Source organism: Onychostoma macrolepis, chromosome 19 (genome assembly GCF_012432095.1).
Source record: "Onychostoma macrolepis isolate SWU-2019 chromosome 19, ASM1243209v1, whole genome shotgun sequence".
Classification (NCBI taxonomy): domain Eukaryota; kingdom Metazoa; phylum Chordata; class Actinopteri; order Cypriniformes; family Cyprinidae; genus Onychostoma; species Onychostoma macrolepis.
This window is the reverse complement of record NC_081173.1, coordinates 26,528,510-26,556,202: the sequence shown is the minus strand read 5'-3', so window position 1 is coordinate 26,556,202 and position 27,693 is coordinate 26,528,510. Positions and strand designations below refer to the sequence as shown.

Sequence of the window (27,693 nt, the reverse complement as noted above, 5' to 3'; positions counted from 1 at the left end):
TTGGGCCCAATTTGGACATTTTCACTTAGGGGTGTACTCACTTTTGTGGCCAGCGGTTTAGACATTAATGGCTGTGTGTTGAGTTATTTTGAGGGGGCAGCAAATTTACACTGTTATACAAGCTGTACACTCACTACTTTACATTGTAGCAAAGTGTCATTTCTTCAGTGTTGTCACATGAAAAGATATAAAATATTTACAAAAATGTGAGGGGTGTACTCACTTCTGTGAGATACTGTATGTACTAAGCTACTGAGCTATGCTTTGATACAACCTCCCAACGTTTCTCTTTTTTTAACAAAATGTGCTTTTTACCTTGACTGTGTAATATAATTTCAACTATATTTAACTGCATTCAAGATGCTTTTAACATTTCAAAACACATTCTCATGTTAGCAGATAGATTACAATTTCACATGTGACCAACAATTCCACAGCAAATATAAAATATCATAATGAAATATTATCAAAATATTCATCTGACGGAGGTGACAGATCTGATGGAGTTGACACATCTGATGGTGGTGATGAAAACCTGAATTTGTAGTCTTTTTAACTATCAAATACACTAAATCAATCAATTACTGTTTTAATACAAACACAACGAACAGTATGTTATTGTTCATAAAGCTTTTATTCAAGAGTCACATTTAAGTATTTAAGTACACAACTTTGAAACCTTATGAAACATGCATGTGTCACTGAAAAACAACCTTGCTTTGATATAAGATATTATTAAGTGTTGCTTATCATAAAACAAGGTCTTTTTCATAATTAAAAAAACATTTTTATAGCATATGAATTATTGAACCCTTCTCTGTGGACACACTGTTTTAGATGTAGTGAGAAGACAATAAGCGTCATAGATTTCACATAATAATTATAAAATTAAATTGAAGGGGACAATTGTGTTAAATACATTCTATTATTAATCCCCATAACATTTACAATTGAAAATATTTTTATTTTTAAACCTAATAGCAGTTACAATTGCTGGATATGTTTTGTCCCATGTCTCAAGAATGACTGAATAAACACATTATTAATAAATCGTATATAAAAAATGAGAAATTTTATTGGGTAAGTCCAAAAAGTGGATGACATTTGTACTTTAAGTCTCTCAATTCTGATTGATTTATAGCGAATGGATGGCCTTTCCCACCATAACTAACATCATGTCATTGTCCACCATAAACTCTGTAGTTCTTCTTAGATAGGGCCTATGTTAATAGTCTAATCTAGTTTTAGAATTTCCCACTATCAGTGATACTACAGCAACTGCAACATCAGGGCATAAATCCTGGGTTTCATTTCCTCCATCTGCCACGTTCCCATAACTCACCATAAAACACTGATCACTATATTGTGTGAAGTAGGTCACAGCCTCACATCTCGCTTGTGCCGCCCCACGTATCTGTTAGCCACAATGCCAAACACAGGGATCTGATGCAAGGGAAGTTTCCTAATCCTGGAACCTCCTAATGGTGTGATAGTTAAAGCAGAAGCTGTCGGCAGAGAATCTGAGAAATTAAATTTTTGACTAAAATTTGGACCACGTCTTATGGGAATCCAAGCCAGATCAGTTTCAGCCCAGATTTTGAAGCATCAAAGGCAGAGACGTTCAAGATATGGGATAGAGAACCACTGTGCCGCCATCTGTTTATAACAGAAACTGGATGTTTTTGCCAAAACTGCCCACACATGCTCATCTTGGCGGCATTAAACTGAAAATATGCCTTGTTGATGAACATTTTTATTGGTCAGAGTATAAAAATCATACTTTTTCCAAATGTAAAGCAATAGCACTTCAAACCGAGGTCAAACATGTCCAATTTTGTTCAAATGGCAGTGATATTTGAAGACTATGTAATGGAGTTTGCCTTATTATGATGCAAAAACATGAAAAAGAAGATATTCTTTAACACTTTAATTCAGTGCAAATATATTTATTGATACAGAGACTTTAACCTAAAACATTTCCATAGTTCCTTTGGATAGCGATACTAATTGGGTACATTTTCTCAGATTTTCTATTGTACGTTAACCAAAATCAACAACATGTACCTGCATGAGCTTTGGAGGAATATATGCATACAAATATGATTATTTTCAATATAAAGCAATACAATTTCTTAAAAAAGCAACACTTGGCTGTTGGCTTCTCATTTTAAATCATTATCGATCATTTTTAAAAATAGTTCAACATTTTTCCCTTAAAAGATTTTGCTAAGGAAGAAACTTAAAAACTAAGATAAGTAATAAGTTACCCAGCTAATATTAATGCAAGTTGTTAACTACAGTAATCGACTGAAATTATTTACGTGTTCCTGATTTACATGTGCACTGAACGTTCACCCCGAGGCACTGAATTTGGAGTTTTTTGTTATCTGTAACCAAATACAGTCATATGAAGAGATGTGAATTCTATTCTTTATGCAAATATGATTTTTATAGCAGCTTTGATCACGATGTTATTGACAAACCACAAATGAATCACAAAGACAACATTGTAGGAATGTGTTATTCACAGTCAGCCACGATTAGTTGCATGAGGCAAAAGTCTTCCAAAACAGTGCGATAAAGCAAAATAGTATTTGTGATCTTAATATGGTCCACTCCATGTAAAAACAAAACAGCCTTTATTGGAATACTTATATAACTGCAGTCTTTATCAGCTGTTTTTTTTTGTTTGTTTTTTTAAAGTACTCTTCAAATCTTTGTATTTGAAACGTTTTTGCCACATTTACCAATGGTGAATTTAGAATTTATTTTAGATCATTTTTAGAAATTAGTCATTTATTTTTATATTTATAAATATGCAAATATAATTATATTTGTAATTATAAACATTCTTTTTTTGTTTCTGCTAAATTAACTGTAGTTTGAAGTGTGATCCAACTGCCAGGATGTTGGCAATGGTTTAACAAATAATAATGCTGCTAAATACTTAGATATTGAGCCTTTCCATGTGCTCTGGGATTATTGTTTTTGGCAAATGATTTCATGGGATTCAGTATAACAATTCTCTGTACTCCAGATGGCAGTGTAGGCCCAAAGAAACGCACCGATCACAAAACATACTGTTACTCAAACACACACACACACACACACACACACACACACACACAAAACATGACATGATATGAACACTAACACATTTCTCAACACTTCACATTCATACTGCGCTGCTCATAGAACTAAACATTTGTACTTTACCTTTTTGTTCGAATGTATGAAACGCAGGGATGATATTAGATAACTACTAACCTTATGCATTTCTATTTCATGGCAATGTAGGGGTGAATGAATTGTTTGAGATTGTTTGACCACTCCAAAATTTCAGTCTTTCAGAGTTTTCTAAGTCTCTTTTTGTCTCTGAATACAAATAGACAGCCGTTTTTATCAAGTGATAGAATTATTGACAGCCAGTAATCAATAAACAATAATTCTTATCTCCAAACAAGGTTCTGCATTATGAAAAAATCTCTAAAGTTCCTCAAACTTTATCAGTCCACATTCCTGCACTCATCATCTGCCATATTGTCTGCTTCTACTTCCTCCTCCCCCTCCTCCTCCTCCTCTTCATCGGTTGGTGCTGTGGCTCCTGCCTTTCTCATGCCGGGCTGGTGCTCTGCCATGCCCCTTTGCTCCTGTGAATCTTTAAAATGAGTATTTATTAAATAAAATATGGAATCAACAGATAATCTCATATTTAACTGTTTTTGGTTGAATGCTACATGCAAATACAATATGTAGAGAGAGTAGCACAACATAAGAAAACAATGTTAAATAAAATACTTTTTTTTTTATTTATTAAATTTTATTAAAAAGCAGAAATTTGCACTAAAATTTAGTGGAAAAAACCCCAGAGATACACAATAAAAGACTGTACTCTGAACCCAAGATCACATTTGTGAAATGTTAAAAAATAAGTAACTTAAGATTTCCCACTAAAAACAAGTCTTTAAAAACCCAATAACCCAAAGTCCACCTCAAACTGCATAAAAACAGTGATAATTGAGTCTAAATGTGTGCCTACAATATTACCTACAAAACTAGGTAACACTTTAATTTTAGGTGTTCTTGTTACAGTGCAATTATACATTTAAATACTGAGTAACATTAACTATGCACTTACTATATGGTTAGGGTTAGGGTTTGGTTTAAGGTTACTTGCATGTAATTATGCATAATTCATTGTTATTATAATAGTAAGTACATGTAACATGTAAAAAGGACCCCTTAAAATAAAGTGTTACTGAAAACTGTTATCTGCGTCTTTATCACTTACTGATATAATTAACAGAATACTGTAACAGTAACAGTTCACATTATTTGGCATTGTTGTTTTGTTGCCGTTTAAAGCATCATTCAATAGAAATGTAATAAAAAATAAAACAATTATTAATTTATTTTATTAATCGCCATTAACTTCTGAAATTAAATATATTTATTATATTTGCATAATGCAATAGAAATATTGAAATAAACATTACAACTTAACTTTTGACTTTTCTTTACATTTACCCCTTTAACACTAATAGTTATAATAGTAGAAAGTATTTAGTAATATTAATCTGACATAAGTTTCTCTTACTATTGTTTTTGCAAGGCTGATGTGAACATTCAGCAGTAACCATTTCAAATTAAATGATAAAAAAACAAAATATAATACTGACAACGTAACATGTATATGTGGAGGGTTCATCTGTGATGTGACATTAAGATTACCAGGTGTGCAGGATGAGGAAATCTCCTCCCCCCCTCTGTGAATAGGCTCCTCCCCTTCCTCCTCTACATGAGGATACACACCTATTTTCTGCATGTGAGCTTCAGCCATCTGCTGCACGGCTATAAACACACGACCACAAACACACACTCAGGGGGATTCACAAATCAGGGATCATCAAACCACAAGGGACAACACAGGAACATACACAAACACAGGTAAAGAGGGATGGGTCTGTTTACGTTTTAGCAAGACTTCTGCGCTGTGCCAACCAGAATGGGGTTTATTTCCACTACAATGACGGGACATGTATGGACAGGGAAAACCACCTGTCTTTTCACAAATAGGCAGTTCACAAAACAGACAAAACACACATTCAGAGACAATATCACAGTAATGCATAGCTATTTTCCCTTCTTTTAATTTCACGCATTACTAATAAAACAAATTTGTCATTGTCCATTTTTTTTTTCCCCCTTTGGTTTCTGCCATAGAATAAAAAATAATAATAATAAAGGTAATTTTGACTTTTTGTCCCACAATGCAGAATTCCAGTATAGAAACTCAGAACTGCAAGATATAAAGTCAGAATTCTGGATTACTTTCTCGCAATTCTTTCTCAAGAGTTTACATCTTACAATTCTTTTTTCTCATGATGGAATAAAAAATGAAAATGTAATTGCTATTTTTCTCTCACAATTCTGTTTTTTTCATGAAATTGTGACACATATCTCAATTCTGATTTTTTCCCCCCTCAGAATTGTGAGTTAATATGAAATAATTAACAATTACCTTTTATTTTTATCCTGTGGTGAAAACAAGCTTCTACAGTTTCTCATAGAGAATAATGGATCAATTGAGACTAGAGGTCGACCGATAGTGGATTTTACCGATAGCTAGGTTGGACCACACTGGCCGATACCGATTAATCAACTGATAGTTTTCAAAATGGATACTGAAAGAGAGCTAGTGCTTTACTATTTAAAAAAAAGTGTACTGAACCATACTTTGTAAATGAATAAATATATTAATATTATTTACTATATTGATCATTAAAGTTATTTCATAGTTTGCTAATGTTAAAAGAAGAAACTTTAAAAATGTAAAATTTAGCCTATTAGTAGCTAATAGTGAATGTTGAAATGAACACACTCTAACAAGGAACAATACTTCTACAGTTTTCATTAATGCTATGAATTGACTCTTATTGTTAAGTGTTACCATTTAATTTCAACAGTCATGCTTAAAGATGGCCATGTTTAAATATCTACACAAGGCCATAGCATTAAAATTACATACATATGGATATTGTATGTGTACTCACACACTTTATTTGCTTCTATTTTTTAACACTTGATAATTATCTAATCAAAAAAAAAAAAAAAAGTTAGTCACACACCGGGCAAAAGCGCAGCGCTGTGTCTAGGAGAACTCAGAGGTATTACACACACACACACACCAGACGCTATAACGTGATTAAATAACTTATTTAAATCACCAAACGGACATAAGTTTGCTTCAAGAACGAACATTGTGGCATGAATGAGTTTGAAGTTCGGTGTTTAAAAAAAAAAAACAGAGCAAGCGGAAAGAGAACGCGCAATCTGTATTACAGCTCTCTACATGAAGCATACAGACTTTATTAGAGCCACAGAAAGACAAACATTTTGCTGAAAAATGCACAATACATAATTTATAACCTAGGGTGAAGTCATTATGTACATTCACAACGATTTGGGACAAATATAATTTGTTATATCATTACTATGTGAATGGCGCTCTGTTCCGCGGCAGGCTTTTCTGTCGGCTGTATTTAAATGAGAGTCTAGAGTTTCCCGCTCTGTGCAGTGCGCAGTGTCACGTGTCAAAATAAACAACACGTGCTGTCAGTGATTTCCGCCTCTAGAGGCCGCTCTCGCACTGTATAATGCCAGCGGACCCTTCTCAGCCACTCCAGCAACGGTTGCAAACCGGAAAACTATCGGCATGGATTTTTGCCGATAACCGATAGTTGTGGCAATCAACTATAGGTGCCGATTAATCGGCAAAACTGCTGAATCGGTCGACCTCTAATTGAGACAATTAAGCAATATTAGAAAAGCAGTAGGTGCTGTCAAACTCAATATCACCTTGATATCAAATGGAATTTTTATAAACAATAAGTTAAGTTACAATTTAGACAAAATACGGCCAGTTATTGTTTATTTTTGCTCCATCAATGAAAATAGATCTGAACGGAGCCAAAGATGAAACCAACAGCACCATTATGTTGACATAATCTAGTAATCTAGATTGTCCTCAGTGGGCCACAGTCTTTGTAGTGCATTGGTCTGATGGTGAATGTTTCTGATGGACGTCTGTCCTCTAAAACTGTGTGTGTTTGCAGCTGTATGCTATCTGCTGTAATCCAGGATGATCCAGAGCAGCACAGACTCACACCCATCACAGCTGTCACCATCTCTAATCTTACACACACGCATGGTAAAATGGGAAAAACAGACTTGCAGCTTGGGAGAGCTTTTAAGCCCAGGGCCGGCACAGTGCAGGAAAGTCTTCAGAAACAATATGTATACCAAAGGAATATACACAATACAGTGGGTACAGATCACACATTGCAGGCAAAACTACAGGCTTTTACCTTTTAATGATGGTGGCTGGTAGATATTTGGGTTGATTCGTTTTGGTTTGAGGACACCATTTTCTCCTACAACCCACTGAAGATAGCATATACGTTAAATGGACGTATGATATTACACACACCTCAATTGATTTTACATCGGACATCAAATGTCAACCCTACACAATTATTTTTATTATACAGAGGTAAAAAAATCCTTAAAATCAGACGTATAATATCAAATATCATAATGTACTAATAAAGTATATAGGTAAAATATTATGCAAAATCATAAATTATTATTATATAAATTAAAATAATGATTACATATAATACTTGTACAATGAATTCATATTCCTTAATTCCTTAATGTTCAGCTTAATTATAATAATTTTTAATTTTATAATAGTTTTAGTACCATTGATGTACTATTTTATTCCTTTTTTCTGTTTTCATTTTCATTTTATTTTAGAGTTTTAGTAATTTTGTTGTGTGTTTTTGTGATTTTTATGTCTATATAGTTTTTATTTAAGTTTGTAGTTTATTTAGTTTTTTTTGGTAATTTAGTAATTGAACAAAATAAATGAAAAAAATTTTTTTTTTAAATTTTATATTTATTTTATTTAATGTTTATATTACTTCAAGTAAGGAATATTTAAAATTTTCTGGTAAATAGATGAAAAAAATGGATAAACAACAGCAAAAACAAATCTTGAAATTATTATGAAAAAATGCTTTTTTTCATATATTAATGCAATGGTATTATTTATCATGTATCACAGAGATACAACAGTATATGTATATAATCTATATGTGACCCTGGACCACAAAACCAGTCTTAAGTCGCTGGGGTATATTTGTAGCAATAGCCAAAAATACACTGTATGGGTCAAAATTATTGATTTTTCTTTTATGCCAAAAATCATTAGTATATTAAGTAAAGATCATATTCCATGAAGATATTTTGTACATTTACTACTGTAAATATATCAAAACGTCGTTTTTGATTAGTAATATGCATCGCTAAGAATTCATTTGGACAACTTTAAAAGTCGATTTTCTCAATATTTTGATTTTTTTGCACCCTCAGATTCCAGATTTTCAAATAGTTGTATCTCGGCCAAATATGGTCCGATCCTAACAACACATACGTCAATGCAAAGCTTATTTATTCAGCTTTCAGGTGATGCATGAATCTCAATTTCGAAAAAATTTACACTTAAGACTGGTTTTGTGGTCCAGGGTCACATATTATCATCATCACTGTATAATCACTAGGCCACAGTATGTTTATTGTTAGGGATATACACAACATAAAGCTATACATAAATTCAACATTGTTCATTCATTCATCTTTTCCATGCGAATGTATTATGAATGCAGTTTAACCTCCAGAACTAAGGTCACACTGTGGTACCTGATGGGTGGAGATGTCATCCTCAGGAGATGTTTGGTCTGCTACTTTGAACAAAGTGGCAGGTGTGGGTCTTCGTCGTCGAATCTGTAAGACAAGCAGTTGAGAATTGTTAATGGGAAAAAAAATTAAAGAAAATCATCACATTTTGCACAAGTATGAATGAGGGAGCCAGGACATTTTTACTCACAGTGATTAACAGTAAAATTATTACAGGGTCAGTCCTCCTGCAACATCATAATACATTTCACAACATCTTTGCATATTAGCTTGTGATATAGGTTTGTTATTTGTCTTATTACATTTAAATCAACCATTCTGTATTTGTTTACTTTACATTTGTTACATTTGTATTTAATTGCAATTAATTTCTCCCACAGTCTATCACAAACCCCCTGCAACATCCCCATTTGGAAAACCCTGTTCTAGATGTTGACTTTAATGAGGACATTTTGAATATATGTCATTGCACGTGTGACAGCTTGGCCAAAAAATGTGAATGAGAGAACTGTATCTGAAGCCTCCCTCCACTCAAACCCTTTCGATTTCCTCTACCCAACAGTACCTGAACAAAAAACAAAAAACAAAACATTCATACAAATCTGCCAAATACCAAATGCACAAGGACACAAATGGAAAACGTGACTTTAGAGCACAACGAAGCTCAAAAGTACACAGAGAACTGACTGACTAATGATCTCAAGAAAATAGCTCTTCCTCAACTAATCTCCTAGTCTTCTAGGAACTCTGCCATGTAAACAAACCCACATCATGGCAAAATCCTGACTGAAACTGCTCAATTCTTAACTGAAAGTTCACTAAAAGAGAATAGGAGAATAGTTTGTGAGACCTTCACAGTGGGGTCCAAGACAAATTTCCCTCCAGGGACAATAAAGTATTTTTTCAGTTTTAATTACAATTGATAATTACAGATAAATGCAATTTCACAAATCAATTGTCAAACTTATTTGAAAATGAGGTTACCAGTCAATAAGTTCGATCCCAAACTAAACCCAAGTGAAGAGCACTGATCAAAAGAGAATGTCTTTCGCAAAAGAGCACCTGATTAGATTTCAGAGGATCCTTGAAGTAGAACAATAAAAGCCTTGAAGGATTACACAAGGCTTCCTTTAACACAGCAGTTCTCAACTCCAGCCATGCAGAGCTTAGCTCCAACCCTAATCAATCACACCTGAACAAGCTAATCAAGGCCTTCTGGATTATTAGAATGTTACAGGGTAAGTTTGATCAAGGTTAGAGCTAAACTCTGTGGGGGGTTTTACACAACACCATTTTCAACTAAAAACTGAAAACATTTTTATTAGGGCTGGGCAAGTTAACGCGTTTATATATTAATTGATTAATGCCGACAATTATTTTATCGCAAATTAACACTTTTTTTTTTTTTATTATGAAAATCCAACTCACTGGCTCTGAATTCACATACAGACAAACCATGGGTCACAGGAGGGGTGGGATGTTGATCAGTCCTGGCTTGGCATTGGCGGCATCACGCGTCTCAACCATAAGCCCTATTCGGACGGGACTAGTTTTACAGGGGGTCGTTAGAGAAATTTCTGTTTCACAGACGTACTTGGTGATTTTAATCCCGTCCGAATCTGCCATGTCTGTGTTTTTCTCACAGAACCTCTGTAATAATTCCAGAGCAAATTACCTACTGTTTTTCAGCAAACTCAGTGATCCTCTGAGAAAACTAATCCCGTCCGAATGCGATGTCTGTGATTGCCGGTGAGTTTTTTTTTCATAACGCGTTTCCTTGTGTGTTTTGGCCAACGTTAATTACCGTAGACGCTCTTACCGCGCTCATGTTTGATATATTTGCCTCCCAGCAAGGAAAAAAATAAGTAAATAAATTAAAAACAATAATAAAATCAAGAGTCAGATCACATAAACCATTCAGACTGGCTATTGTAATATCTGCGTCAGGTAAAATTACTTGCGTTCATTTCTGCACTCAATTACATAATGTTTTAATTACATATGCACCTTTATGAAAATTAAACGCGGGTTTACTACAATTAAATAACTAAAGTAAAACTAAAGCAACCACACATTAACATGGTTTTGCTATACTTCACCATGGTATTTGTAGTAAAACTGTTATACTAATGGTAATCAATCCGAATGACACGCAATGCACGCATACAGAGCGCGTGACCTCTGAAACGCCCAGATGTACAAAACAGCCCCTCCCACCTCTGTAATAAACACAGAGATGTTAGTCCCGTCCGAATTGGTACATGAAAATCGCAGACGTCAAGTGATAAGAATCGAAACTCAAACGTAGTTTAGAAAACTAGTCCCGTCCGAATAGGGCTACAGACTGTAAAAAAATGGACGTAGTGTCCGTGACGTCACCCGTAGGTTTCTAAAGAGCATTTTTGAAGCTCAAAGTGGGCGGAGATGGCCGTCGCCATCTTGGCAGCGCGTCACTCACACATAATCGAAAATGGGCAAAAAGGCGGGATGTGGGTGGAGCCGGTTACTGAAACCACGCCCGCCAAGCGCGACAGTGGTGACAGCAACGGCAATCCACCTGTCACTCAAGTGGCCACGCCCTTAATTATGCAGAACTTTAAGGCTTGATATAATTTAAACGGATGAGTTCTAAAAAAATTCACCCCCTCACAGTTGTCATGAAGGGCAAAATTACCTATATTGACTAAAATAATTTTTTGTACCAGGCTGCAAACATGTTTTTTTTCTGCTGTAAAGTTGGGTATTTTAACATTGAGTCTATGGGACTGACTCCCTTTTGGAGCCAGCCTCCAGCGGCCAGACGATGAATTGCAGTTTTAGTCACTTCCATGTTGGTTTCAAGAGAGGGAGCGGGAGGTTGCCGCTTGGTCTCAACCAATGAGAGCATTTGGGGTGGGCCTAATGCTGCCTTCAAGTTATATCGGATAGATCATATTTACAAGTTGAACGCACATGAACGCCACCACAAAGTCGTTATTACAAGTGGGAAACTCAAAATTTTCTTTAAGCCCCGAGTTTCTGTATTGGGGGCGTGTCAGTGAGAAAATGTGTCGGATGCATCGGACGCAGCCAAAGAAATGTTGCAATTAGCAATTCATTTAATTTTAATGTTACGTGACGGCATTAATTAAAGTTTCTTAAGGCTCAAGATCAAGTTATCTGCATCTCCTGCGCTCCATCAAGCCACTCCCATAATATCTGCGATCTAATCTTGTTTAAATGAAATAAACCTGCTCCCAAGCAGGTTTAAGCTTACGGACCTGTTGCTATGACAGCAAGTCCGGGATGAGCTTCGAAGAACCAAACAATTAAAGATCAAGTGAAAACACCAACCATCAAATCCAGCTAACTGGGAGTGCCGCTGTCCTGTAGTTTAGCTCCAACCCTAATCAAACACACCTGAACAAGCTAATCAAGGTCTTCATAATTACTAGGGCTACAGGCAGGTGAGGTTTTTCTCAGGGTTTTTTTTTTCCAGGACATCGGCACTCCATGGCTGCATCCGAAAACTGAAAAATGCTGCCTTCGGAGGACGCATTCCAATGTAGGAAGGCATCAAGGCACGTCTGAATCCAAAGTTAGCTTCACTTCCTGTCTCCTGAGATACCTTCATCTCAGACTTGATTTTTGAAGGCAGCATAGATGGATGTATCCTTCGCTGCCTTTGATATCCCACAATCCTGTGCGTTCCATTCCGAGATGGTTGAGCTAAAAAATAAAGATGGCGGCTGGAAGTTGTGTTTGGTGGTTAGTTTGTGTGTAAATGTATATTTCTGATTAACTTTTTGCACTTTTGATGTTATTTCTAGCGAGAAATGAGTATTATAGTAATTAAATATTCGTTTAGTTATCACCAAAACTTGTTCTATTTTGTTGTAGATTGTTAAACCGTTACGCTGCCTCAGAAGCCTGTCTGAAATCAGTTTCGTGAGGTGCCTTCATGCATAAACGCTGCCTGCAATGTCATTGCCTCATAAGGCAGCGAAGCAGCTGCCTAAGTTTTCGGATGCAGCCCAGGAGCGACGTTGCCTACCCCTGGTTTATAGGCATATGTGTGCATGTGCACAGGCATGTAGTGTTTGTTTACAAAGTGACATTGCCAACTACTGGCCTGGCATGCATAATACAGCTTTTTTAGTCGTTTTCATGGATCCGTGTTTGTACACAAAACTTTTCAAAAGCACAAAGGAAAAACTTGTCTGTTTTTGTTACATCAGTGTCTACAAACTTTACCCTAAAAAATAAAAGTTATTAATTGGTTATTTTTAACATGCAAGGCTCTATCAAGAATATAGAGATCAAAAGTAGTTCTTGACATTAACACTCTTAAACATTAGGTTCCTAAAAGTGTGATGCCATAGAAGAACTATTTTGGGTTCCCCAAAGAACCTTTCAGTGAACAGTTCTTAAAAGATTTTTTTTTTTTAGTGTAAAAAACATTTTAACAATCTAAAGAATCTTTTTACACTATATAGAACCGGAATGCGGAATGGAAAGATTCCAAGGTTCTTCATGTTATTTTAAAGATTGTTTTATTACAGAGAAACATACATTTTTATTATTATTATGCAAGTAAAGAATGGGATAATATTTACGTGTGCCAAATACGGAATTCCATGGACCAAACATATAACATAAGTAAGCTAGCTTTAAAAGCATAAGATCCCACCCTCCCTGCAAATCACTCTCCAAAGCCACGCCTCCTCTAAAACACATGAATGCGATCTCAAACAAGTTGTACTGGCTTTTTTGTGCTTTATGCATGTTATTGGGTCTACATAATGAAAAACAGTCAATAAGAGTAAACTTCTGAATGTTACCAACCATCAAGCTCTCCAAATAAAGGACAAGAAATAATTGTCACCCTTTTAAATGTCCCACAAGGCCACCTGGATGTTCTTCAGCAGCACTGGAGCAGAGTTCACAGTGCTCTGGAGGAAACAAAGTGTTCTGTGGCAAATCCTCCTCCACAATGTGGAGATTCTCAAAATGAACATTTGTTCAGTGACGGTGCCACATTGTAGGGGTGAAATAGAAACATAGTCAAATGGCTTGTGTGTCGTTTGTTACAACTAACTTTGATGAGTTTCAGAGCACATTTTTTGAAGCCAATCATGCAGAAATCCAGATAGTTTCTTCTCAGAACTCCATGCAGCCTAAAGAAAAGAACACTCTTTTCCCGATTTTCTATTTCATATGCCATGTATACACATAATTGCCAACTGACATAATACATTGTCTTCCCAACTCACACTGAAAAAAAGGTTGTGAAATTCGCAAACTTTTCCATCTCCAGCCTTTTTCACTCTTGGATGTGCATTAGCATTTGACCTAATTGGCTGTGTGAGTATTATGCTCTCAAATCAAAACTGGCATGCATGTGTTCCTGCACTATTCAATATTTCCTGCCGTCTCAGACAACACAGTCTGTCTGTTCACTGACCGTCTGATGCATATTACAAACTAAACTCTAGTCAGGCCGACTGACTTTACACAAATTCCAAGAGTATCAGTTTGCCTGGAGACAAGGTCATATTTATAAGGTCTTGGGGTTGATAAAACCAGCACTTTGGAGGAGGAAATGATCACTGGTTTTGCCAAAGTTTTATCCGATGCGATGCAAGTAAACTACATATTCATGATTTTGTTCTCTACAATGACCTGTAATGATCAGAAGTTTAATGTGTCAGTGTGATGCATAGAATAAGGTCACAGTAAGCGGTGCACTAACAATCACAAAGCAACATGCTGAAACCACTTAGAAAACCCTTAGAAACCACAGTGACACTAAAAATCAAACTGGCACAAAGTTGAGCAACATGCTAGAACCACTCTGAGCACCCTAGAAACCACACAGCAATAGATTGAAACCACTTAGCATAACAACACATTAGAACCCAATCAGAACACCCTAGCAACCACATAAGAACACATTAGAACCACTCAGAACACCCCAGCAACCACACAACACATTAAAACCACTTAGAACGCCCTAGCAACTGCATAAAATATTAAAACCACTTAGAACACCTTAGCAACCACATATCAACACATTAAAACCACTTAAAACACCCTAGAAACCACATAACCACACATTAGAATCACTCAGAACACCCTAGCAACCACGTCACACATTAAAACCACTTAGAACACCCTAGCGACCGCATAACACATTAAAAGCATTTAGAACACCCTAGAAACTGCATAACATATAGAAGCCACTTGGAAAACCTTAGTAACCCCATAACAACACATTAAGGAAAGTCGTGGCTTAATGGTTAGAGAGTCGGACTCGTAACACGTTCGAGTCTCAGGTCCGGCAGGGATTGTGGGGGTGAATAACCAGCGCTCTCTCCACTCTCAATACCACGACTGAGGTGCCCTTGAGCAAGGCACCAAACCCCTAGCTGCTCCCCGGGCGCCGCAGCAAAAATGGCTTCCCACTGCTCCGGGTGTGTGTTCACAGTGTGTGTTTGTTCACTGCTGTGTGTGTGCACTTTGGATGGGATAAATGCAGAGCACTAATTCCGAGTATGGGTTACCATACTTGGCCACTTCACTTTCATTTTCACTAAAACCACTTACAACACCTAGCAACCACATAACCACTCATTAGAATCACTCGGAACACCCTAGCAATCACTTAACACATTAAAACTACTTAGAACACCCCAGTAACTGCATAACACATTCAAACCACTTAGAATACCCTAGCAATAAATTAACACATTAAAACACACTCAGAAGAACATCCTAGCAAACATACAGCAAAATTAAAAAAAAACAAAAAAACCTTTGCAACTACACAGTAACATCTTTGCAATTATCCATAGCACCCTAGCATCATGGCAGAAACACCACTTACATTTACTTAAGGAAAGTACAAACATCCAGTTTATATAGTTCTTTAAACACTTGATGTTTTGTCTGGCAGACCAAACTGCTTTTTGTGGTTGAGAAAGTCATTTTATCCTAAAAAACAATAAAGTTCTTATGCTCTGACTCAAGTCACACCTCACGTTATGTACACAAATGACATAATTATACAGAGGAAAAGACAAATATCGGCCACATCTTTGTACACATAAAATAACTAGAGCACTCAAAATCTTTCCTGTTTTTGGTAACTCTCTTTACACATGGTGCAGACATGTTAAATTCATTAACAAAACAGTTGTGATGATGACAGGTTAACAGCGTTTTCTACGCAAGCAGAAAGTCCTGTGTTCCAGATGGATTTGCCATTATGATATTTTGAGTCCTTCTTTCCCTCAGGTTCTGTTAAATATTTGTGTTTTACTTTTACACAAACAGTTACAACATTTTTCGCATTGCAGTCTAGAAACGCTCATGGTTTAGAGACATTTTAAGAAACAAATTGCAAGTAACAACCTAGCTGCTCAGAGATGTACATTATAATTACAGTAAACTGAGTGACATTTATTTGAATAATATATAATAAAATACATTTTAATAAATATAAATTATATATAGACAATGTTGACTTTTATATATACCCTATACACTTTATTCAATACATACAGTAATATGTGGCTCAATTTACTGTAATGTATATAATCAGTGGTCGAATTGTAAAAAAAAATTCAGGGGGGGATGATGTGGTGGGGTTTCTTGTGGCTAATTTTACACAATGATTACAAAATTGGTCTCATTTTTAAAAAGGTTTCTATTTAATGAAACCTTATTAAATTAACTATTATTTATACGTTGTTGTTTTTTTCCATCTGGGGCCTGAAATAGAGGAATTTCGGTCAATATTGATAATTAATATTTTGCTGAATGTGTTTTTGTACCGGCACTTTGGCTGGTTTAGGTCTGTCATGGATTGCCACCTACTGGCGGTTTTGTCGTCATATTTATAAATAGGACAATAAAACCGCCAGTAGGTGGCAGCAAGTCCCTGTTTTAATGACTTACTGAATCATTCATGTCAAATGATTCGTTCAAAACAGCTGATTCAATAGAAACCAAAGTAGTAAGACCATCTGAATGAACCGTTGAATCACTGGCTCACTCGATTCGTTCAAAAACTGATTCAATCATGGAATGAAACACCTTGTTGCTATGCACTGTTGTATAAAACTAATAGCACATTTGTGCTTGCGGCCTCGCGCACGTGCTGATATACAAAAAAGTGCATTGCTTATGTAATGAATATAAAAATGTAAAAACTCATTCATGGGTATTTTGTGTTTCATTGCTGAAATTATAAAGGCATTCTAACTGTATTCTTCTTTTAAAAGAACTTCAAAAGTTGCACTTGAACCATTTTGCGCAAAAATTACGAAATTGCTTCCGCTTGTGCACAGCTTGTTACAGTACCAAGTTCTGATTGGCCAGTCGCCTCACTTCGAGCCCTGTATATAATTATTATTTATATCACCAAGCAAATATTTTTAGTTAAATTACTCTCAAGTCCAACTTTTCCTTGTTCTTCAATAACAAAACAAAAAACATGCTAAAATGTTATCTTGGTACTTTTTAGACATGCAGATGGCATGATACTATTGCTTATTCTTTACCCTGGAGTATCATATAACATTGTATATGAATATAGTAATCATTTAATACTATGGAATGCAGTTTATATAGCAAAGTACCACGGTATCACCAGAGTAGGATATGTTTTTGTAGGGCTCAGCTAAATGAAGCTGGACATACACATCCTCAACACATACACACTTCAGCATGAATTGAGCAGTGAATCTGATGGTGTCTGTCCCTGTGGATAGACTTAGAGAATAAAATCAGAGTCTTTGCTCATTTGTGTTTACCCACAAACACAAACGGCACCAAAGGTCACCTTGTGACGTCAATGAGTCTGTGTGTGTGTAGATAGTGGATTAACTCTAAAATCCAGAGTCTAGCAACTTTTTACGCAGTGTTTTTCACTCGTGTCCCAGAAGGCCGTATTTCTCTGCAACGCTTCAGCAGATTTCCAGTCACTGGCTGTAGAGCGTAGCTTGACCATTGTGAGAGTTCAATGACAGTTTCACACTGCTCAAATTATATAATCTCAATCTCTGGCACTGTCATCACCTCTTTATAATACAAGCAGGCACCGTCGCCTTATGTAATATATTATGTGCCCCTTTGCTTTTAGTTTCAAGCTATATTTAGAGTCTGAGGCCACATTGGAAATCTGACATTTAAAATATAGTTAAAATCTGAAAGTAACTGAAGAGTTATACAATGGATAAAAAATATTTATATTTCGGCACTATTTTTAAGTCACTTATATGCTCCTTGAATCATTCTCAAAGCTGGAGAACACGAGCATTAAGTTTTGTTCATGTGCTGCTCTCAATAATGCAAAATGAAACACCAAATACTAAGACGAATTCATATTTTTAAAATTCAAATGCATGTAAAATTTTCACTGAAATTGTTATGCTTATATTATAATGTATAATTAAAAACCTTGTTTAAAATAAAAATCTACATCCAGTCTGTTATAAAAACAAATTAAATCTATATTCATATTAATATCAAATCAAATCTATGTCCAATCTATTATGGAATATAAAACAAAAAAATCTACATTGTCTATTATAAAATAAAAAATCTGCATCTGTTCTATTGTAAATTATGATTATTATTATTCAAAAAATAAAATAAAATCTACATTTAGTCTACATCCTGTCTACTATAAATTAAAATAATCTACATCTAATCTATTATAAAATTAAATATAACCTTCATCCAGTTTATTATAATACTGACTGATTAAAAAACTGCAGTCTATTATACAACAAAACAAAAAATCTACATCTGATCTATTATAAAATAAAATAAAAAATAAAATAAAATGTTTGCTCAATTTGCAGGTGCTTTTATCCAAGGCAACTTGCATGCCACTTTTATATGGACAATCCCCCTTGAGTGACCTGAGGTCAAGGGCTGAAAGTTCACTGCTGATAGAAAGCAAACCAAACCAACAAACTCATGGCAACCACCACACTACACCATGACAGACAGATCTCACAGACTAACCCAAAACCAACAAATAAAAGGTCACTGCAGCTAAATTCGGTTGTCAGTTCACCTTTTACTCAATCTTGTTCAGTACACACAACAATTCACTAAAATACGGGAGTGACAACGCCATAAAGAGCTAAGACCAAACAACATGCCTAAAAGCACTTGTGAATATGAGGACATGGCAACACTGCAAGACAGCACTCTCTAAAGCAGCCTCCCGAACAAAACAAAACACAGCACGTTTAGCCAAAAAATGGCAGATACCAAACGGCTAAATTCTTCTTCACTCCCGAAAAATGGCAAAATGTTGCTATAGTTACAGATGCGGGAGTGACTGCTGTTCTGTACATACATGAAACGATAATTTACGGGACTCACTCCTGAAACTTACAGTGTGTATACGTGGCCAAAGAAATGCATCAGTGCTTCAAACTGTCTAAAAATGAAATAAGTGGCGGTGTGTAACTCAATAGAGCTTCAGTTGTATTGAACCCAGAACATTCCTCAAGTTGATCAATACTTCGCTGTCCTTCTATTCTATAAGCGCAGGAGCTGTTTAGTCTAGTGGCTTTTGTGATGACCCTGTGCATTTTTAGGTCATAGGTAAAGAGACAGTAATCAGTAAACCCCTAAGTGTCCTTTAGGTTAGGCCAGTATAAATACTCTCACAATCAGATGAATGTCTGACAGCTCTGATAACAATCTATAGTCCCCCAGGATTAGAGAGCACAATAATATAGTGACATTTACCTTTGGAGAGATTAATCACATGAGAAACCATAATCTTGTGGTCATTCTTTTTTAGAATCACTGGCTTATATATAGCAGCAAATCAGCATATTAGAATGATTTCTGAAGGATCATGCAACACTGAAAACTGGAGTAATGATGCTGAAAATTCAGCTTTGCATCACAGGAATAAATTACATTGTAAAACAGTTATTTAAAATTGCAATAATATTTCGCAATATTACCGTTTTTACTATAAATAAATGCAGCCTTGGAATGCGTAAGAAGGTTTCTTACAAAACCTTGATGTATGGTAGTATACTGTAGTTTAAAGGAGTTCAGTAAAATACCGGTTTACATTTATATTTGTTTGTATTTGTATTAGATGTTTCCTAGAGTAGTGTTTGTCATGCAGATTGTGTATCTACACTAAATCACTCTCTTATATAAACCACTCATGAGCATCACTCTTCATGTTTTGTCCTGTACACCATTGTTTTTTCCTGTTTACTTAAACTCATAGTTGCTATAATGAAGTGCATTGTCTTGCTTTTTTTCACTGTGTGATGCACATAAAATGTTATCAAGTGTATTTTGGCCCAGATGACTATAACTTGAGACACAAACTCATTTTTGAACAGTCATAGTTAACCTTTGAATTGGATCAAAACCTTTCAAAGTTTTCCTAAAACCAAAATGCGTTCTTGTATTTCAAATGTTGTACTGTATTTCATATTGCTTATGATGGGGGAGACCAGGTCTAGTTTTCACACTTTTTACTTCATTCACTTAAAGTAGACAAACCTTAAAGTCTTGACTACAGCAAAAAAAACAAACAAAAAAAACAAACAACAACAGTAAAAACAGTAGTGGTCCTTATGGCATCGTTCAATTAGAAGTAGACTAGGGCACAATATCCATTTTTATACTAATGTTACTCTAAACTAGGTGTTCATTTTTCCATTTATCCAAACATTTTTTTTTCATAAATTTGTGTAACACATTCATTTCAGCCTCATAATGAAATTCAGATCTAGGCTGATGAAGTTCCCTGGGTGTTTTATCCCCTTTGGGACAGCTAAAGTTAAACTGTGCTGCCGTATATATAGAATCCATAGTTTGGTTCAGCGTCAGCTGTACTTCATCTAGTGTGTATCCTAAATAAGATAAAGGTGAATGTAATGATGGGTGTTTATAAAGAAATGAAGCGGGTTACTAGTTCACATCCTAATGTGTTCAGTGATCTCTGTTCTTTAGAGGTCCTTGTTACAAAAGTAGCTGAAGGTTTGAAGGCAATTATAAAAAGTAGGACGGTGAAGTAGCAACCCTGATTTCTGTTAATATATGAAGTTAAGAAGTGGCACGCAACCCTGTCCAAGTCCTTTGTGGTGTCCACATACTGACGCATGACACTCAGGTTTCATCTGCACTGCAAAAAGTCATTTTCTTTGCATTTTCTAGTTAAAATCCTTATTACAGTCTTTGGTAACACTTTATAATAAAGTTCCATTTGTTAATATTTAATGCATTAACTAATAATGAGCTATACATGTGTTACAGTATTTATTAATCTTTGTTAACGTTCGTTGGAATCAACATTAAGGTGCTTTAAATGTATTTTTCATTGATACTGTAGTTAATGTTAATTAATGTAGTTGCTAATATTAACAAATGGAACCTTGTTGTAAAGTGTTACCCAATCTTTAGATAAAATCACTTGAAAACTTGTCAAAGAATGTCTTGAATTTATAGAATTTAAATTTCTTGTTTTAAGCATTAATCACGAGTCTAATAGATCACAAATACAGTAAAAACAATACTATTGTGGAATATTATTACAATATAAAATTGTTTTTTTTTTTATTGGAATATATTTTAAAATGTAACTTATTCCTGTGATGCAAAGCTGAATTTTCAGCATCATTACTCCAGTCTTCAGAGTCACATGATCCTTCAGAAATCATTTTAATATGCTGATTTGCTGCTCAAGAAACATTTCATTTTATCATTATCAATGTTTAAAACTATATTTTTGTAGAAAGCGTGATAAACTCTTCAGAATACAGTGAATAGAAAACAGCATTTATTTGAAATAGAAATCTGTTGTAACAGTATAAATTTCTTTACTGTCAATTTTGATGAATGCAATGCTTCCTTGATGATATATGGATATATCTGATTAACTACTTAGCTGCCAGTGTAATTTTGAAACGTGGCCAGAAAATTCGGTTAGAAACCAGAGAGCCAGAAAAAACTCATTCAGCTCAAGCTGTTCCACAGACGCTGCTGGACTGTTTCCATGTGCCGCAAAACACGATTAAGGAAGGAGAAGCTGATGTTCACATCATCAAATGATGTTGGAAACAACCTTAGATTTAAATTTAAGACAAAATGATCAGATGTACTTCCTTTCATTGAAGCTGAAGATGCGCTTTGGATCATTTTAAATCAGGCTAGAGAAGATGATCATCAGGTTTCGTTCATGTCACACCCTCTGCTCTGCCAGCACTAGAACCCAGCGCAACCCATCCATTCATGAAATCTGGCACTAACAAGCACAACACATGCTTCATCTCAAGAAGAGGCTTAAAGGGCACGATCAACACACATACTTCCCCATACAGAACATACAGACTGTTTGGAGTGGAGACATTTTTCGAATCTTCTCTTTTGGTGTTCCATTAAAAAGTCAATTTGGTGAGTAACTAATGCACGCAGCATTTATTCATTTTTGTATGAATAATACCTTTACCAAATAAATGTGTTTACAGATGTTTATGTGAACTGCTATAGGCGCAGACGCATCAGGCCTCCTCTTCCTCGCACCTCTTTTAACTTATGTCTCGCGAGGATGATTCGCTGGCCTATCTCTGCAACAGAGCAGTACAGAACAGCTCCCCGACCCACTTTGTTAAGACTAAAATTACAACACCAACAGGACAGGGAACTGGTCCAGGATGACACACACACACATAGAGTCTTGCATCTGCACTCTCAGAGATCCAGAAAAAAAAAGAAATTCACAGTCATCCGTACACCTCTTTATCTCAAAAATGTATGTGCAACGCAAGTGAAGGCCAAAATCAATAGCAGACTTAGAAACCTGCACATGAACATGGTGCAATTTAGCCACAGCATGCAGAGGCAATAAAATCACGACCTGGTATCCAGAACATCAACTCACCCCAGTCCAGGTCACACACCGTTTACCATTTCCAGGACAGATTTATAGCCTTAAAACTTCGCATTTTATGAGCGTGCTCAGTGAGTGTGTAGGGTAAACATAACTCCAGGTCACATTTGACTCCAAAATTAAAAGAAAAATTATAGTTTACATAAAGAATATGAAGCCTATTTTTCGGACCATTAAGATTGTTTTGCATTTGGGCATTACTTTAATGATAAATAAGCATATTTCTCCCAGAATGTCCTTTTATTGTCATTAGATTCTCATTTCTGTAAAATACATTTAATTTTATTTTTTAATGCATTTTTTTTAATTTTATGGTACTTTTTTTTTTGTAACTTTTTTTTTTTTTTTTACATTTTTAATACATTTTTTATTAAAATAGCATAAATAGAAAGTTATATAATTTTTTGTATTTTCCATTACTTTCATTTGATTCCATTTTTATTGTAACAGAACTTATTTTTAATTTTCTTTTTAAAAATTTGGGCCTGGTTTCATAGACAGAGTTTAGACTAAGCCAGGATTAGGCCACAGTTCAATCAGGACATTTAAGTAATTTTTTTTTTAGACGTGCCTTAGAAAAAAAAAAAAAACATTACTGGTGTCCATCTTGAGACAAAATTAAGGCATTGATATATTTTAAGAACAATCAGTGGAAGTTTCTTTCAGATGAAACAGCTCAGATTTACATTTTAGTCTGGGACTAGGCTTAAGCCTGGTTTGTGAAACCGGAGGTTAATTTATAAATTTTAAATAAAACATCATACATAGAATAGCATACATAAGTTATACATTCATGTAACAGATTTTTAAAAATCTTTTATTTACATTTCTTTTTAAAAATGACATTTTTAAAAAGTTTACTTTTTTTTTACTTAAAAAAATAAAATAGCCTAAAGTACAATAGAAATGAAAATATATCAATTTCTTTTACACTGGAGTAATTAAAATTCAATTTTTATTTTGCATTAAAGTCATGAAATTAATGAAAATAATGTCACAATGGAATTTTTTTAAAAGAACTAAAAATAAGCCTCATCTGTTTTAAGCAAATCTGATTTTGGCTTGAAATATGACCCAGACATGTTCTTGACAAGTTCAAGAGATTTTCAAGTCTCCATCATGCACACTAACCCTCCAAAGTGACTTTAAACTGCTTCACCTGGATAAAGTAGCTCAGGGCTCAAAAGGGTCATTGCCACCAGTCAGCATGTGTGTGTGTGTGTGTGTGTGTGTGCACGAAAGTCCTACCATCTCAACCTGCCGAGGGTCCAGCTGAGTCGGTTCTGTTGGCGGGACGGCGAACTGGATTTTCCTCCTTTCTTTGGGTTCCACAGGGCCCTCTGAGGGACTCGAGGGATCCATGATGTGCTTTCGTCCTCTGTCAGTCTCACAAATATCTCTGGAATCTACCTATGCCTGTCTCAACATACATATGCGTGCACACACACACACACACATACACACACTCACACTCACACACACACACACGTGGCGTCCTCCAGGCAGCTTTCTTCAGTCTCCTTCTCTCCTTGACTCTTCTCTGATTTGTCTCTTTGTTGAGCCTCTCAGATTCGCCGGTGGCTTCTTTTTTCCTTTCTCTTATCAGTGTGACCTCTGGTTTTCTCCCTCTCACAGTGTTTGGAGTCGGTATGGGCGTCCTTATATTAGCCGGGAGGACGGAGAGGGGTGGAGCTCAGAGAGAGGATGGTACACTGGCGTGTTTTAGGGGGGTGTGCTGACGTTGATTTCTAATCAGAAAAAAAAGATAATCTCATCCAGCTGGCTGAGCCTCTTTTGGCCTCTATTTGTGAATAGGAGATTAATAGAGAGCGAGAGAAATATAAAGAGAGGGCAATAATTCATGTCAGCAACCAATTTCAATGCATACTTCAGTTTTACACATTCTAAATGACTATTGATGTTGAAAATAATCAGGAGTGACACTGATTTGATACTTAGTACAGCATCAATAACTTGTCCAAATACAGTGGCTCTGACTTAAAGGGATAGTTCACCAAAAATTTAAATCCTTTATTTTCTCACCCTCATGTCACCCTAACATTGTATGACTTGCTTTCTCTGTATTCTGTGTAACACAAAAGATGATAACTTGGATTATGTTTAACACAATATCAATCAGATATTTTCTAATAGATATTTTAAAAGTGACTTAAGTTTCTACATACCTTTTTGACAACCATATGTATAAAATGCATCCAAAACACATTTTAAATAATGTTTGGCACGTTGTGAGTATGAATGATGGTTTTCAAACAAGTTTAAAACATTTAGCAGACAAAAATCAGGAAATATTTAATGTTGTTATTGTAAACAAACTAATAAAAATAGTTTTTGTTGTTGTTGTTGTTAATTGAAATAAAGCATTTAAAATTCTAAATATTAAATAAAAGTCTTAGAAAATCAGAAATGTTGCTTAGGCATCTTACTGAAATAAGGTTGAGTAGTAAAATAGAAATTGTAACATTTCTAAAAGATAAATATCAAGAAATTTTGAAAAAAGCTAATGACAAAATGACAAAAGAGCATACAATTGCTAAAACGTACATTAAAAATGAAACCTGAAAATATAAAATTAAAAGCTGGTTAAAAATTTAATAAATACCATTATAAATTAAATACTAAAACAACAGTGGTCATTAAGCAACACTTGATTGATTTTGTGATGCAAATGCACACCTGGGGCAGCTGCATAAATATAGCCATTATGTTGAGACTGAGCCTTAAGAACTAACTAGCAGTTAACCAAACGGTAATCAGACTGTTCAGTATCAGTTTAGACCAATCTAGGCTATGTTTTTATGTAACTGGTTTAAAAAGTTGTGAACGGTCTTAAACAAAATTGTGAGACTGCAGACATCTCTGAAGTCTTTCTTTCAAAAATAATAATAAAATAAATAACCCTTTTAATGATAAGTTCCTTTCTCAACACAATGACTTACTAGTGACACCTAGTGGATAAAACATGAGGTTAACAGGAAATAATGAAAACACCAAAACATTTTAGAAAGCAAATCAAATGTGACCTGTAAAAAGAGGTTGAGTGGGTAAATTGCACTGAAAAAACATCCAGGTCACGTTTACTCCTAATATTTAGTTTGAGATAAACTAATAAACATTATTTAAGCTCTCAAACATCAAATAAATCAGAAGGTTTCCACTTTGCCCGTATGGTCTATTTCAGCACGAGTTTTCACGTGAGAGCTGAAATTTAGCTGAACACCAAAAACAGTGGCTAAAAATGGCTTTAATCAAACTGTCGTCAGTAACTTCAGACCTGCTTCTGATCTCTTATTTGAGACTAAAGGAAACGAGTGAAACTTGGGTCACTGCTACAGTTCAGCCAGGATTTTATCACAGTATCTCAGGGACTGGATATGAACTGTGTCTATGCATTAAACAAACAGTTAAACATTAATAGCAGCTTTTACATTCTCACTAAAATAAAAAGCATATCCTATACCGCATATACTAGAATTGTGAAACTATGTAAATATTTAGTGGTTAAAGGGCACAATAAATTGGTCAAAAGAGGGTAAAATACATTTTTACAAAAGATTACAATTTCTAGTAACTGCTGTTCTTTTGGGGGGGAAAAAAAGGTTTCTTGAGCAGGAAATCAGCACAGAGCGATTTCTGAAGGATCATGTGACACTGAAGACTGGAGTAATGATGCTGAAAATTCAGCTTTGCATCACAGGAATAAATAGCATTTTAAAATAAGTTAAAATAGAAAACTGTTATTTTAAACTTCAATCATTTCTGTTTTTACTGAATTTGGATCAAATAAATGCTGCCTTGGTGAGTATAAATAATCTCTTTCAAAAATATTAAAACAGTCCTAATTTTGAACAGCAGTGTTACTATACCTGGCTCAATTAAGGTACAAATTTAATTGACTAAATACATTTCAAAGCATTTTCATGTAACTGAAGTAAATATCAAAAAAGTGCAACAAATGGTCCTTGCTCTTCTACTCACATTTTTCCAAGTCATGAATTCCACTGGAAACAAACCAAAGAATTTAATATCTAATGACCATGTCAGCAGCTGTGAACCACTCAGGCCGGCTAGCTTGTTTTTTTAATACCGCATTCTGCAGATGGTTGAACACACAAAGTTTCTCATTCACATATTAATGCAGCATTTGCTCACAGATGAAATCTGACAAGTGCACGTCTCGACCTTCCCAAATCCCCCGATTTGAGCCGTGCTGTTAGCAGCACTCAATGCCAGTGTCCTAAATCTCCATTTGGCATCTATGAGAAACTGCCGGAAAGAACAGGAAAAAAAAAAAACTCCTACATATTAAACTTCAAGGCATGAATGTTGTATTGTTATTATTATTTTTTAGTGCTGTCAAATGATTTAATCGCATCCAAAATAAAAGTTTTTGTTTACGTAATACATGTGTACAGTGTATATTTATGTATATATAAATACACATACAAACAGTAAGTTTTGAAAATATTTACATGTATATTCATATAATTTTATATAAATATATTTAATATATAAACGCAACATATTTTTCTTAAATACATGCACGTGTGTGTATTTAGATTTACATAATAAATATACACCGTACACACATTATGTAAACAAAAACTTATTTTGGATCGCGATTAATCGCTTGGCAGCACTATTATTATTACTTTGTTATAATACTCAACAGTAATCAGGGTAGATTTACTTATATTACTTTGAGTCATTTAACTTTAGTTAAGTAGATTTTAGTTACTTTTATAACCATTAAAAGTATTTAAAAATGGCTAAATAAAAGCAAATCTCACCTGCCTTAAACTTTTCTTCTCTTCTTTCACGCTGCTTCAAACCATGCATCTTGTAGAGGTGTGTTACTACATTTTCAAGGGATTTGGCTTTTTTTTTTTTTTTTTTGCACTTGGCGCTGAACAACCACTCAACCCCCTATTAACCACATAGCAACATACTCAAAACAGCTGCATAGCAATGTCATGGCAATCATCTAC

General features: G+C 35.0%; 1 protein-coding gene and 1 long non-coding RNA gene across 2 annotated transcripts in view; one reads left to right on the top strand and one right to left on the bottom strand.

Moving 5' to 3' along the window:
- Window positions 1–27,693, top strand: part of LOC131525393 (uncharacterized) — a 49,553-nt gene that overhangs the window by 17,519 nt on the left and 4,341 nt on the right. The window lies entirely within an intron of this gene.
- ppp1r1b (protein phosphatase 1, regulatory (inhibitor) subunit 1B) lies at window positions 1,913–24,904 on the bottom strand. The gene is made up of 5 exons (XM_058752942.1): window positions 23,933–24,904; window positions 8,764–8,847; window positions 7,368–7,443; window positions 4,732–4,851; window positions 1,913–3,658 (listed from the first exon to the last, which is right to left on the bottom strand). Exons 1-5 carry the CDS (start codon window positions 24,044–24,046, stop codon window positions 3,507–3,509), a joined length of 546 nt encoding a protein of 181 aa, XP_058608925.1. The 5' UTR covers window positions 24,047–24,904; the 3' UTR covers window positions 1,913–3,506.

Bases quoted from the DNA above. Each gene is read 5' to 3' on its own strand.
- ppp1r1b (XM_058752942.1), bottom strand. From the start codon at position 24,046: ATGGATCCCTCGAGTCCCTCAGAGGGCCCTGTGGAACCCAAAGAAAGG. The intron at 4,852-7,367 runs GTAAAAGCCTGT...GTGTGTTTATAG, and splicing joins CCAGCCACCATCATTAAAAG to CCGTGCAGCAGATGGCTGAA. The intron at 3,659-4,731 runs GTAATCTTAATG...CTCATTTTAAAG, and splicing joins TTCCTCATCCTGCACACCTG to ATTCACAGGAGCAAAGGGGC.